The sequence below is a fragment of the Rhinichthys klamathensis genome, unplaced genomic scaffold (assembly GCF_029890125.1).
Source record: "Rhinichthys klamathensis goyatoka isolate OS25496 unplaced genomic scaffold, OSU_Roscu_1.1 h1tg000176l_1, whole genome shotgun sequence".
NCBI lineage: Eukaryota > Metazoa > Chordata > Actinopteri > Cypriniformes > Leuciscidae > Rhinichthys > Rhinichthys klamathensis.
Window position 1 is genome coordinate 5,245,976 of NW_026606705.1, and position 16,166 is coordinate 5,262,141.

The following is a 16,166-nucleotide window of genomic DNA, read 5'->3' on the forward strand; positions in this document are numbered from 1 at the left end:
TATTAGCAATAACCCGGTCGCGAACGGCCATGTAAACACCGGCAAAAACCCGAATATGCTCATATCCCGGATTTTAAAAACCGGGATATTATACCTGGGGTACCCCTTTTCTAACCCGAATTTTTGGTCATGTAAACGCGCATCGGCATATCCCCATAGTGATGTGTGTTCTGCGCATGTTCTATTCGCAAGGAATCTTGGTCTTTTGAGTAGAGAAACTTCTCGGCGCATACAAAAACCCGCGTGCAGTATACCGGAAGTAAACATGGCGAGACGCAGCACAGCATACTTTTGGAGCGAGGTCAGTAACGTTACCAGCAGCAAAGCGCAAACAAAGGCGATCGCTATCTGCCCCGAACTATTCATTATCCGCGTGCTGCTGTTGTTGTTGTCTTTGGATACAGGAAGAAGAATCGGAAATGACGCATATTGCGGCTTAAGGTTGTCCGTACGTCCAGACGCTAACCGCGCGTCGCGTTTACATCGGGATATTGCAATTCCATGTATACAGGAGTAACTCTCTCTGCTCACGCATGTAAACGGGTTATCCCTAATGTTTCAGAAACCCGAATAGTGACCTTAACCCGACCATAACCCGAAATTTGGCTGCATGTAAACGTAGTCACTGAGGACGGAAGGTGCCCACTTGAAGACCCTAGAGATGTCCCCTACTCGGCTCAATCCAGACGGTTGTCGTGCTGGTCCTGTAGTTGCAGCCGTCGCGTGTGCTGACGCGCCAAGTACACTAGCCGTTAATGCCGGACAGAAGGGGAGTCACACCACCATATGGAAAGAAGCGTAAATGGATGGAGAAGCATAGTTTACTGTTAAGCTACGTCTTAGTTTTGCTTATCTTGGCGAAAGCCGAATACAAATCAGCATGAAGTTTTAACATCTACTCTCGTGTAATGGAAATCATGAGCCTTTAATTTTATCTTGAACTGACTCCTCTCCCCACAGGGTGAGAAGGCAGGTAACTTCAGCCGTCGACCACTGCCCTGCATTTTCCTCCTCCAAGTTACCTTCGTTGTTGTCATTTACCGCCTCCACACACGTGAGAATAATACGTCATCAAAACTGCGTAGAAGAACCAAATTGTCGCAGTTTTAATTACGTACAGAGCGCAATGCTTCAGAAAATCCGATCTGCCTGTTTACATGACAGTCGCATTGGCACATATCGGATTTATTTCCACATATGAATGAGGCCTGAAACCGATCTCGAAATATCCGAATGCATGCGTTTTTTTCCTGTTTACACGGTCATAGAACATATCCAATCTGTGTCGCATATGAGTAAAAAATCAGAATTGGGTCACATTTCACTGACAGTGTAAACAAGGCCTAATATTCTGTGATGGTTTCTGAGCAGTGCAGGCCCTTCCCTCACTGTGCTGTTAACCACAGAAAGAGTAATCACAAAAAACATTCAACAAGAGGGTCAACAAAAAGCCCTGTTATTGTTCTTGCTACCATTAAAAGTAAAGAGGATTACAGAGACATACAGGAGTTGCACACCAGGTGAGCATGGGTCAATTTTAACTGATGCATATTATTAGCTCTAACATGGTATTGTTCAAAAACACATTTCCTTATATTGTCATAGAAAAGGTCAGTCTTTGCCTCCAAAGACTCTTCTTGAGTCAGGAGTTCCAGGTGCCTAAATATTAGACGATTTTATCAGGCAACAAAGTCGATAAGCCAGCTGATCATCTGAAAATCTTGCTCAAACTCTCATTTTTATACAGTCTCTTACAATTGGTTTACAACTTGTCTAACCAATAAGCATTTTTTGGGGTTATCATAATTTTTTTAAATCATCAAAAGAACATATTAAAAACTCTTTAATACATGGTTTTCAATGGCATTGCATCATCACTTGTGATATGTATCTTCTTATTAAGATGTTGATTACTTAACATGTGGTCTATCATTGTGTCATCTGGTGATTGGTATGGACTGGTTGTTAACTGAGCTGCGAAACACAGTGTAATCTGAGACCTTCTGGGTTTTTTCATTAATATAGTACCCAGACTGTGAAGTTAAACATTTCTTATATGCTTATGAAAATACATTTGACAAAATATACAGCAAAGTTGTCAAAATTCATGTCTGTCAAGAGTTTTATAATGCTTTATATGCTTGAAGAAGTGCATATTGGAGAAGTCTGTGAGGATCCGCAGTAGCTACGTTTACATGGCCACCTTTTGTTTCAATCAGAATGAATTCCATATTTATCTATTTAGGATCCTATTAAGGAGATGGAAACAACAAGCACATGTAGGTGTGTGTCATGCTGTTAAAATCATCCAAAAAATCAAGCAGAAAAAACACCCAGTCCTGCACCCAAAACAAGGCGTCTGTGAATGAAAGTCCAAAAACAAGGACTAGTGGGATGTTGACCTGCTCCACATAATTAATGGAAGGGAATTTTAGAATGACAGACACTTGTTCCTTGCGTCATACATCATTACGCCATTTCTACGTCATTGCACATGGGCAGTACTTTCCAGTTTCAGTTTTCAATCAATCAAGTGTTTGCATGTCCTCTCAATCTGATTAGAAAAGATTTAAACCACCCTTTTACAATCTGAATAAATTTTTTATTGAATTTGGCCAATCCATTCTGATTGGCGTGGTTACATATGACTTTATTACTCTGACTTTGCTTGTAGTCCGATTACAATCATTAGGTTCCATGTTAATGAAGCTAGTGAAATGTTGTTACGGTTTATGAATTAGCATAAGCATAGCATAGTCTACTGACTAGCCAATAATAAATTTCAATTGTGTATTGTTCAACGCGACATGGTGCTAAAACTTAAAACTACTTGCCTCAAGCTCCATTTGCAAAATTGGCATGCCAAGTTGGCCTCTTTACCCTAGCCATTACTATGTCCATATTTTCCTTTTTTACTTCCTGTACTTATTTTTTCAGCACACATAAAAAGCACAATTGACAAAATGCAATTCATCTTGCTTTATTTGTTTAGCACTAACTTGCGTTGTAGCCTACTATTCAATAGGTGTCTACATACATGTCATACCCAAGTTTATTAGATCCATGTACAGTGTGATTTGTAATGATCTTATAGGATTGCTGAAATCGAACAGTCTGTAGCAGGCATAAATCAATTACCACAGGCCATTCATTATTGGAGTCAGGTGGCAATTACTCTGAGAGGATGGAGAGAGAGAGCACAGCTTGGGCGACACAAAAAAACATTTATGGCTCTGGGTGTAACAATGTGTTTCCTGCCGGTAACTCCTTCCACACTGTTACAGGTTACATCTAAAGCAGTTACATCTAAAAGTTCTCTCAAGTGATTATCAAGGGTTACTTTACATCTGAAACTCTTTCCAGACTGATCACATGAGAATGGCTTCACTCCATTGTGAATTCTCATGACTTAAGACTTTCTTTTTCGTGAGAAAATCTCTCCAACAAAGTTTACAGGTATAAGGGCTTTCTCAAAAGTGAGTTCTTATGTGGCGATTAAGGGTTCTTTTAAGCGTAAAACTCTTTCCACATTGAGGGCAGGTGTACGGCTTCTCTCCAGTGTGAACTCTCATGTGAGTCTTAAGACTTTCTTTTCGTGAGAAGCTTTTCCCACACAGTTTGCAGGTGTAAGGGCTTTCTCTAGTGTGAGTTCTCACGTGGGCATTAAGGCTTCCTTTATGCGTAAAACTCTTTCCACACTGATCACATGTGTAAGGCTTCTCTCCAGTGTGAATTCTCATGTGAGTCTTAAGACCTTCTTTTCGCGAGAAGCTCTTCCCACACAGTTTGCAGGTGTAAGGGCTTTCTCCGGTATGACTTCTCACATGTGTATTAAGGGTTCCTTTATGTGTAAAACTAGTTCCACACTGACCACATGTGTAAGGCTTCTCTCCAGTGTGAATCCTCATGTGAGTCTCAAAACCTATATTTCTTGAGAAGCTTTTCCCACACAGTTTGCAGGTGTGAGGGTTTTCTCCAGTATGACTTCTCATATGGGTATTAAAGGTTCCTTTATGTGTAAAACTCTTTCCACACTGTTGGCAGCTGAAAGGCTTCTCTCCAGTGTGAACTCTCTTATGGACATTAAGGTTTCCTTTATGGTTGAAAGTTTTTCCACACTGTTGACAGGAGAAATAACTTCTAATTCCTTTCCTTTGAGCATTTTTTTGTGAGGAAGTGTGTTCAGTCTGTGAGCAACTATAAAAATAATTATGTTTCTCATACTGATATTTATCTTCCATTCCATTATGTTCTTTACTCTCTTCTTTTAGTGCCATCAGGTCTAGAGAAAATAAAAATACAAGTTAACCCAGGTTTAATAGCACAAAGCAACATACATCAAAACATGAACAGATTTAAAACATCAAGACGAACCTTAAGCATCAAATCTAACATGTACGCTAGAACTGTGTCTGCTCTAGATGCATTTATTCATGAAGTCCACTGGAAAATGCATTATTGCTGTGGAAATTTCAAAATAATTTGTCTATAAATGAGAAAATGAAACAACATTAGAGCACAGTGCAAAATAGTCCTTTAGTTTTCTCTATTGAAGAAGTATGCTGAATTATCTAGGAACGTCCTGTATTTGGAAGAAATTACCTGGGGTCCCCCCACTAACACAGTGTCCTCTCCTGGTTTACTGTTAGGGTATCTCAAATTGTACTCTCTTAACAAAATTGTACTCTCTTAACAAATTGATGATCATGTTTTTGAGCAATGAAAAAAAGTGCAATGTTTAATTTAATTTTTTCATTTAAAAAAACAAAAACATTTTAAAATCAGAAATCTGGAAGTAATTAACTTTTCCCCCACAATTGACAAGATTTTGCGTCATTTATGATACAACACTTCCCCGTATTTTCTGGTAATCCATGTTTTTTTTACTGTTATACAGTAGGGAGGCGCTATTACACATCTTCTGAAATAGAACAGAATCTCCAGATCCAAAAACACGAGAAGAAGCAGAATTGCTAGAAGATTGCTTACATACATGTAAGATAATGTGATCATCAAACATTCAACAGAATATAAAACAAAACTGCCTAACGTTACTGCCTGCCTGACAGACATTTTTTGCTGGATGAAGGACCAACACCTTCAACTAAACCTCGCGAAGACAAAACTGCTTGTGTTCCCGGCCAAACCAACACTACAACACAACTTCTCCATTCAGCCATGTTCGTCATCCATAACTCCAGGTCAGCCAGGAACTTTGGAGTTGTGATTGATGATCAATTGAACTTCACAGACCACATCGCTACACCTGTCCGATCCTGCAGATTTGCCTTGTACAACATTAGGAGGATCAGGACCTTCCTAACAGAGCATGCTACACAACTCCTTGTCCAAGCGCTTGTTCTATGCAGACTGGACTATTGTAATGCTCTCCTGGCTGGTCTTCCAGCTTGCACTGTCAAACCTGCTGCAGCCAGAGTGGTCTTTAACGAGCAGAAGAGAGCACACGTTACTCCTCTCCTCACAAAAATGCACTGGTTGCCAGTTGCCGCTCGCATCAAATTCAAGGCAAGTTAAGTTTATTTATATAGCACATTTCATACACAATGGTAATTAAAAGTGCTTTACATAGAAGAAATTAAAATAATCAAAACAAATAAGAATAATTAAAATAGTTTAGAATAAAAAATAAAGTACAGTAAAAACAGTCGGACGAACAGTGGCACAGTGCTCATTCAGTAAATGCATAGCTAAACAGATGTGTTTTGAGTCTGGATTTGAAAGTGACTACTGTAGGAGCACATCTGATCTCTTCTGGAAGCTGGTTCCAGCTGCGGCTGGCATAATAACTAAAAGCAGACTCTCCATGCTTAGAGCGAACCCTTGGTATTTCTAGCTGATATGATCCTAATGATCTGAGTGATCTGTTAGGTTTATATTCAGTGAGCATATCTGCAATATATTGAGGTCCTAGCCCATTAAATGATTTATATACCAGTAATAATACTTTGAAGTCAATCCTAAATGTAACTGGGAGCCAGTGTAGAGACCTGAGGACTGGTGTGATGTGTTCATATTTTCTGGTTCTGGTCAGAATCCTGGCAGCAGCGTTCTGTATGAGCTGCAACTGTCTTATGGTCTTTTTAGGAAGGCCAGTGAGGAGTCCATTACAATAATCCACCCTGCTGGTGATAAAAGCATGCACAAGTTTCTCTAAGTCTTGACTGGAAACAAAGCATCTAATTCTTGCAATATTTTTCAAATGATAGTATGCTGATTTAGTTATTGCTTTGACATGACTACTGAAACTAAGTTCTGACTCTAGAGACACACCAAGATTCCTGACTTGATTTTTAGTTGTTAGACCTCTAGCGTCAAGGTTTGCATTCACCTTGAGAACTTCATCTTTGTTTCCAAATGCAATGACTTCAGTTTTGTCTTTGTTTAACTGAAGAAAGTTTTGGCACATCCAACCGTTGACTTCATCAATGCATTGGCACAGGGAGTCAATGGGGCTGTAGTCGTTAGGCGATAGGGCTAAATAGAGCTGTGTGTCGTCTGCATAGCTGTGGTAAGAGATTCGGTTCTTTCTCATTATTCGGCTCATTGGGAGCATATACAGGTTGAACAGGAGTGGTGCAAGAATTGAGCCTTGAGGGACTCCGCATGTCATGGATGTCCACTCAGACTTATGGTCTCCTATACTTACATAATAACCTCTCCTTCTAAGTATGACCTGAACCATTTTAGGACTATCCCAGAAGGCACTAATGCTTGCCTACAGAACAACCACTGGCACTGCTTCCTTTTACCTAAACTCATTACTTCAGACTTACGTTCCATCCAGAACTTGTGTTCATATTATAAATGTTCATATTAAACACGTTAGTAAGTAAAATTCTAGCTTCCGGCCATACGCAGTCTACTTGCGTCTAAAGCGCAACTTATGACGTCAGAAGTAGCGTAGTGCGTCATGGGGTAGTGTAAATATCAGCAGTATGTCGCATTACTTGCATAAGTTGCACTTTAGTCGAATCCGTATGTTTGTTTGGCCGGAAGCTATTTATTTTACTTTGTGTAAGAAAAATATTCATATTGAAAACTTTGTAAACTCATCGCTTTGCTTCAGAAGACCTTTATTAACCCCCTGGAGGCGTCAAACTGATGGTTGCAATCCACTGCCATTATAAAGCTCGGAAGAGTAAGGGTGTATATTAATATAACTCCGATTGTATTCGTCTGAAAGAAAAAATTCATATACACCTAGGATGGCTTGAGGGTGAGTAAATCATGGGGTAATTTTCATTTTAAACTGAACTACTCCTTTAATACACGCGTTACAACTAGTTCACAATTGCAACATGAACAAGAGGCAACACGGACTGGCAAGTAGTAAACTAAATTTATTCAACGAAATATCAATTAAAGGCATTTAAACAATCAGTAAACCAGTATTAGTGGAAGTCAGTAGTGAAAACATTCTTGAAAGAGGACTGTACTCTCAAGGTCAGAATGGATGCAATCGAATAAATATATCAAACGAAAAACAGTAGAAATTAACCGCTCAGTCAAGGGCAGTCACATAAGAATTTGAATTTGTCCGTTCAAGATGTGAAAGAAAACTCAATTCAGTACTCATGCACTGTCTGAGAGGCGGCTTTCTGGACGCGTGCTTCGGATGTGTGCACACCAAAAACTTCTCACACAGTCCGCAGAGCTGCCAACTCTCACGCATTGGCCGTGAGACACACGCATTTGATTGGTTTCACACGTTCACACGGCACACCCCCGATTTCTCACACTGAAGCGTCAACCTGGTCGGTCAAATGCCTGGAAGATGAGTTTATCTATATATCTACCTGTTGAGCCACTCGTGATCGACTATTTATGCCGCAAATTAGTTAAAATCTCCCGGAATCTAGAGCGAGCGCGCACGCGAGATAGAGTTTGCGCTCCAAACTTTTTTTGGGTTTTTTTTTTTTAGATTGCGCACGCACACGTCAGAGAGGGAAAGCGATCGAGAGACCCAAAACATCACGACCTATCAACACCCCCCCTCCCCCCCACCCCGTAGGAGAAGTCTCACTCCAGGCTAAACTAAAAAATTGGCAGCTATGAGTCCGTGAGAACCGCATTAAGTTCTTTTTCTCGTATTCTTGTGCTTAAATATTCAAATTTAATTATTTAATAAATAATAATAATCAATAGATTGATTGATCATCAAAATAATCGTTAGTAAGAGCCCTATTACAATGTACAACTTAGAACACACAATACAAAGTTAGGGCTACAGTGGCTCGGCTTGCTTAGTTGGGGTCATTAAATGTAACATTTAATTTAATATTCAACAATAATATTGATCTGCCTGCATTGACACCAGAGTATGTGAGCGGAGTGGAGTGGGAGCGGAGGGAGGAGTGGAGCGGTGTGATTTTGAATGGAGTGCGGATCGGATTTTTTAAAAGTCGGAGCGTCGTGGTTTTCACTCGCTCCGAGAGCGCTCCACTACCGCTCCATCACGAGTACAATTCATGCCAACGGCTCATTATAGAACTGCATTTTTAGTAAGGATTCACACGTTAAACACATTACGCTAGCATGATACAGATGGATCACTCAAATCAGAAATTTTTTTGAAGGTTATGATGACGCCGATGGACATGAGTGGCTGCGGGAGGTTATAGTCATCAAGCCTACTGAATATGATCGGGCAACACGATCTCATGAAAGTGCGTATCTATAGCACGAATTTTATTTCTCGTGCCATTTATAAGCCAAAAAATAGTTTTTGCGTGCAAATGAAACTAAACCCCTTGGTTAGGATAATGACTGTGAAGTGCGTTCTTGCCATAAAGTGCGTATCGTATGATCGCACGAAAACTGCTTATCATAGGCTATGCAAGCAAAAACTATTTTTGGCGTATAAATGGTACGAGAAATTAAATTTGTGCTATAGATACGCACTTTCATGAGATCAGGCTGGATCGGGTGAAAGCACATTTTAAACAGGTAACACTTATTCACACGCAATCGCTTTCTCACTAATGCATTGCATTCAAACAAATGTAATCTTACCGTAGGCTACTGTCGGTATTTGGTTTCGAATGAGCAGAAATCTGTAAGAAATGTAGCGACCTGTAGATAAAATAACTGATGAAAACGTAGTTATTTTCTTCTTTCCAAACAAAATGTGCTCTTCAAAAAGCAGCAATGATATTTAACTTATAATGCTGATAACCTGTAATAAGCATAGCATGTCATAGGAAAAGTTTGCACACTATCCAATAAACCACATTGCAACTATTCTCCTAATGTTTTTTTATTTTTTTATTTAATATGCCTATATATTATGATGAGGAGAAATTTTGTGAGATTTTAAAGTATACTTAAATACTTTATTCGCAATTTCCTTGGGGAACGAAGACGGAGCGGTGTTTCTGATATCAGTGAGCGAGGAGTGGAGCGGGGGGCGGTAAATGGTGAACCCGGAGCGGAGCTGGAGCGGAGTGATTATTAAATGTTTGGAGCGCGGAGGGAAAATTGTTGCCGCTCCACTCCGCTCACATACTCTGATTGACACTAACTAAATTAATAACTTTTTTAACTTACTTAAGCTGGACTCTGACGCTATTTTCTTCTGGAAACAAACTGTTTTGCATTATTTTTCTGTTATCTCTGTAAAGCTGCTTTGAAACAATCTTTATTGTAAATAAATGTGACTTGACTTTGTTAAAGTTGTAGTGCCCGAGAGCGATCAGACACACAATTATTTGTTATATTTAATTTGTAATCCATAATACCCCTAACCCAACAAGCAAACTATGAGTTTGAACCCCTAAACTACAACTTACACCCACATGCAGAACCAGGCCTATGTATACATGTTTTGCCTATGTTTTAATTCAAAACTCTTTTGAATGAACATTTTTAAGCCCTAAGTGTACGTATGTGTAGACTCCTGTCAAAATTAAACGGTTGAGTATTTGTCCACTGAAACCTCCCTCACACACTTGGCAAGGTGGAACAATCTTCCTAAATATCAGCAGGGATTCCCAAAGGTGAAGCGCTTATGGAAGTCTCCAATTGATTGTTTAAAGTGAAGTGGAACACAGCCCAGGACCAGGGTTAAGAAACTCTGGTTTGCATCACTGCTTCTCCATAGGACTCCACATGGCCCACTCACAGGGGCGTCAGACAGTGCTTAATTATGGACCCAAGTAACAGGGGCCCTCACCGGAGGAGGGGGAAAACCTATTTCTATAATACATGATATTTTGATATAGGGCTGCCCCCTATTAGATGACTAAAATATAGTCAACCAAAATGTATTTATCGGTTAGTCGCAGGAAAAAGAAAACTCCACAGGAAGTGGTGAAGTCTGTAACCCCTTTCACACAGAGTGTTGATCCCAGAAAATTGCCATAGAATTGCTAGAGAGCCTTCTGTATGAATGCAAACACTTCCCCGGGATGGGAACCTAGTAACATTGCTGAGATCAGCTTCCTGTGTGAAGAAAAGGCAGGACAAATGCAATAAGGGGTGTGTCGTCGCAGGGAAGTTTTTGCCAGTAAAATCAAAGGATGTGTCATTTATGCGCGCTCCCGAGGGCCTCTCTCTTCAGTTCTAAGTGTGCAACACTAGCTAACCCGTTTTCAACGTGTACGTTACACGTCACATCCTGATATCATGTGACTTTACGGTACTTTACCGGATGTGTGTGAATGCACAGACAGATTCCAGAAAATCACTGCCAGTGTGAATGAACCAAAATCAAACAATCCCGGGACACATTATAAGTGTATTTTCCGGAACCTCTGTGTGTGAACCTCTGGGCTCGTGACGGACGGATCGTTAATGGCGGATCCTTGTGGTAATTACAGGATTTCTGGGCAGGAAATCCAAATGTTCGACTATCATCCATCAACCTCAAATAGGGCTTATCATTTAAAAACATGTAAGAAGTAGCAACTTTACATGTCTGCTCGCTCTAACGTTAACCTAGATAAATGTGTGCTATTATTAGACTCATATCCAAGTGTTTGTGCAAAGTGTGGCAGCTAAAGTATGTCGGCGCGATCACTTGCATTTTTTCCTGACAACAGAGCAAACAACCTAAAATTCCCCGTCATTTTTGGTCATAGAGATTAGAGTTATACATCATTTGGAACTGTAAAGGATCTACTTTTATTTGTATAAACTCACAATAACCACAAAATGTTCAACTTTTGAAAAATAAAACAAAAACAGGATGAGCTTTCTGTCGTCTCAGAAAGCTCACAAAAATCTGAAATGTCTACTTTCAAATGAACCAATTCAAATTGAAAACAAATACTCTCAGATTATATAATACGTATAAAAGGTGCAATTATGCTGCGGAGATGGCGAGTCAGCAATGTCAACTAACTCTTTTCAGCCGACGCTGACTCAGAAAACACTAGTTTATTAATAAATAGAAGCAGACCGAAGCGCCCGGGCCCTCAGATCACTTGGACGTGGCTATGGTTACAAGAGGTAAAAACGATATAAATACTGTTCGTTTTCTCACAAAAAACGCTTGTTTCATGTCTTAGGCCATCAATGTGTATTTCACTGATTCTTGAGAGTCGGGACAAAATACGTTTTAAAAAACTTTAAAAAAAAATACACACTATTTCAATTAGAGTTGTATGTTTCTGCAGAGAAAGGTCTTAGCTATTTAACCATGTAAAGGAACAGGTTCTAAATAAAAACACATTTTTAACAAATAAGCATGTTTCACTTCAGAACTGGATTTGTGTCAACTCCGTCAAACACACTAAAAAGTATACAATTTTAATTCTTCCAATCCAAAAAGAAACTAAATTTCTGAAGTATATTGTAATAGTGTTTAGTTACTCTGATATGTAAAAAAAATACAATATATAAACTTAAGTTGTGATTTCACACTATTCTGAAAACTCAGATTTCTAAATATTTGCATTTCCAAACTTTGATTTTAATTTCAATATTGTAAAAACAAATTCCTTAAATAAATAAAACATAAGATGATGTAGATCAGATGGTCCTTTATTACAAAAACAACATAAACTGAAGGAAGAATTTTTTTCCCCAAAAAAATTACAAAAACAAAAACATACATCCAACGCTGTTGATGAAGATCTGACGGTGTTGATGAAAAACTGACGGTGTTGATGATAAACTGACGGTGTTGATGAAGATATGACGGTGTTGACAAAAAATATGTGTGCATTGTGATTATTGAACAGATGTGCTCTTTAAACTACTACTAAAACTACTCCTTGTTATTAGAGTATTGAACTTACTGTAAAGCAAACTATAAGCGCATACACCGTTTCCAACTATTATAAATTACACCGTTTCCAACTTTCACAAAAAAAAAAAACAATAAGAGAAACCAGGGGCCCTCCTCCCCCTTTGTTTTCATCTACCTCCCCTATACCACTTCCTGCTCTACTTTTTCTCATCCACCTCTTCTCCTCTTCCTTTCCTCCTTTGTAAGTAGCCATTTACTTTAAAGTGGCGTGTGTGTGTGTGCGCTTATGTGTGTGTTTGGGTGTGTTGGATGTGTGATTGCCCTGCACTGCCTACTTTATACTGGGTGTGATCTTAAATTGACATTCCTTGACAACAATACTGCACCACACAATCTGTAGCTTAGAATCAGGTTCAATTAGCTTACTTAAGATTTCATTTTTGTCTAACCTGTGCTTATGCATTGAGCAGCAGGCGTCGGACATGCGTATGGTTAAATAATGTAATGCATGCTATGTATGTGCATTTATGTGTAAATAAAACCCTGAAATAACAGTTTAACCCTTCACTATATTCACAAATAATATTATATTCGCACATTAAGAGGTTATTGGTGGATTTGTCAACTCCGTCAGCTTACAGGTCAACTCCGTCAGACATAGAACCTGACGGAGTTGACGTCTGACGGAGTTGACGTAAGGGCATGTATTTTCCCGCCAAAACATGTATTGTACACTGCAGCTAGGTAGTTTTTCCTCAGTTGCTAGCTGTCCCAATTACCTCACTAAAATGCTTAAATTCAATCCATTATGGTTTAAAAAAAGTATCTTAACAGAAAGATGGTATTGACATGGTCCAGCTGTGACCATAGGAATATTGACATTGTTTGTCTAAAATATTAAAAAAATGTAAACCTTTCCAGAGCATGTGTGGTAGTGGTGCATTCACCACAGACAGGGAGATGAAAAGGGGTCCTCAAGGATATAGCTGACCATGCTATTTCCTGATTTAAAGATATTTATGAAAAAATCTGACGGGGTTGACAGAAACTGAGGACACAACTTTAATAGGCAAATATTTATGGAAAATATTGTTTGATGTTCACTTCATGCATTGTTTTTTATATTTATACCCCTTATTTTTTATTTGATATATATGTTTTCACAATTGTAGAGCTTTTTTAAAGTTTTTTGGGATGGTTAATATTGTAACCTCTTGCTGAGGACAAGTGCAATAACATGGACCATCTAACCACAGACCATACATTTTAACAACTTTTCCCCAAAAAGATAAAAAAGTTTATTCTAAAAATCAGATAGGTATATACAATTCCTCTAGATTTAACTTTGTAAGTATGTCATACATGATGAATTTCTTCATTTTTGCTATAAATTAGACTTTTCTTTGTGGGACATGTTTTGTCCCGACTCTCAAGAATCAATGATTTACGAGTCATTAAATCATGTTTAATTTGGACTTCTCTGTGCATATGCTCTTTGAGGTGGTGACCATAGACCTGCATTATATCACTGACAGACAAGAACGGTTTGACCTAAAAATATCAAAATTGAAATTACTGCGGAAACAAAGACACCTACATCTTGGATGCCCTTGAGGTAAGCTAAAACATACCAAAAATTAATTTCAAAGTGAACTATCCCTTTAAGTGTTTTTGACCCTTTATATTATATGGGGTTCTGAATATTAGCTTCCATATGCAATGCACAAAAAGGTGCATTTTTCTTTCTAAAAAGAAGCATTTATAGATGATTTTCCCACTGCAACCCAAATGTGTTTCAATCTTATTTCCCTTTAACTTCCAGGAATAAACGGCACACAGATGTTTCAATCAGTCTACTGGAAACGAGTAGGTGTTTACAAGAAACCGGTTTGAAACAGTGAGCGCTTCTGAGGGTGAAAAGGAAAAATCACTTATAGACAATAACTGTAAAGTTGATCACCTATATTTCATTATTTGCTTTGTGCAAAATAAATGTTTTTGTTGGATACTTTTGCATATTTATGTGATAGAAATGAATGGTTTTCACAGTTGTCAGTACAGAAATAGATAATGGGTTAAATGTTACACTAAATAATGGTTTTATTTAGACTACTTCTGTACCATTTCTTCCTAATTGAATGTTGTGCATTAGTTAGTATGACATGTCACTTGTAGGATCTTCTCAGGTGCTCTTAAAGGCAGCATATTAGTATTTGTCTCATGTGATCTCAACATTTCTGTCCACATGAGGCGACTCGCTTCATGTCAAATAAAACCACTTTAATAAGGACACTCATGTGACACTTTTCAAAATTCATTTCTGTAGAGATGGACATTTTAATAAGGATCAATGTTCAGCTCAGAGAATAAAACTAACCTGTTTGTTCCTCAGTATCTTCTGGTTTCACGGTGAATACTTCTTCAATCTTCATGTCTTCACTCTCCTCTTTAATAAACGCCATCTTTATAATAGTGTCACATGGATCTCAGTTGTGTGTTTGGACACTCTGTCATGTTTAAAATAAGAGTAGTTAACAACTAAAAATAAATCCCAAATAAATCTCTGAGTGCGTCTCAATCAGCTCCCTAATGTAGTAGTCAGTGCACTGGGAAGGGGGTCAGTCAGAAGGATTGTTTTTTGGCTGCTCAGGCCAGGCCATAAACTCTTAAAACTAGCACTACAAATGAATAGAAGAACATTAATTATACAGACACTTTAAATTTTGCCATTTATGATTTATATTTGGTAGTATTAATTTGTAGATTGTATTAGTAATCAATTGATTACACTTTCATGAACATTTGCCATTGATTTGTAAAAGTCATTATAAAGTTTAGTGTTTGTGTTCTCGTTGCATTTCCACTGTTTTGACCAGAAGGTGTCGTCAGCGTGCGGTGATTCGTGCGCTTCGAGACAGTGAATCATTTTGGTAAGCCGTTGATTCAATTGACTCGAGTTTCTACAAGCTCCGTTTTCCCTTCAATATTTGCCAGTGCCTGAAATCGTGTTTACAAAAAATTGATGTATTATATAAAGGGAGCTAAATAAGACGCACCAAGTGCGGATGTGTTTTATCCACAAAGAAAAATAGCTTTCATTAATGTTAGAAAAAGCATTGCAATGTTACATTCGATAATAAATAATTTTACATGGCTTGTAAAACTATAACATAGATTAAATGGTTTATACCGATTTAAACTCCTTAAATGTTTTAAAACACAAACCTTTCTTCAGTGAACTCACAACAGACGCAGTAACGGCGCAGTCTTATGACGTCACATCGTTAGACCAAAATAAAAGTCATTTTCACACGCCGCTCTAAAACCACTAGATTTAGATTAAAGAGGAATTCAAAGTTGATGGTGAAATACATATTTAATTACATGTCCAATGATGTGTTGGAAATATTAAGGTCTACCAATGAAAGAATGTGAGATTCTATCTAAAAGGCAAAGCTTTTGGGGTGAAGCACAATTTATAAAATATATTCATGTATTACCATGCAAATAATGACAAATATGATGAAAAAGTACTCAACGCATGCTTACACTGTTTTTAACAGAGTTCATGTGTCAGTATCGACACAAAATTCAGTGTGTGCCATTGTAATATTTAAAATTTGGACATACAGTTAAGTTGAGTCTTAAAATAAATGAAAATAGAAAATAAAATGTCTAAAAATTATGATCTAGCAAGAATCATTAGAAGATAACTATAAACATTTCAAGTATAAGTGCGATTCTTTCAATACCAAATAAGTACTGATATAACATGTTAAAGTAAAGTATTTTGAACATTTTTGAATCAATATTAAGCCAGGCCTCTAGTGACAAGGGTAATTTATGTAAATTGCACAATTTACATCAGCTGAACTCCTCAGAAGGCTCTGCAGTTTTCCTAAAAAAAAAAAGAAATCACATTTAAATTAATCTCAATTATTTTACAGGACATCTC

General features: G+C 38.1%; 1 protein-coding gene across 1 annotated transcript; it reads right to left on the bottom strand.

Annotated features, from left to right (window-relative positions):
- Positions 1-3,453: 3,453 nt before the first annotated feature.
- LOC130092596 (gastrula zinc finger protein XlCGF8.2DB-like) lies at positions 3,454-14,673 on the bottom strand. Its single transcript, XM_056260496.1, has 2 exons — positions 14,589-14,673; positions 3,454-4,282 (listed from the first exon to the last, which is right to left on the bottom strand). Exons 1-2 carry the CDS (start codon positions 14,671-14,673, stop codon positions 3,471-3,473), a joined length of 897 nt encoding a protein of 298 aa, XP_056116471.1. The 3' UTR covers positions 3,454-3,470.
- Between the last annotated feature and the right edge of the window lie 1,493 nt (positions 14,674-16,166).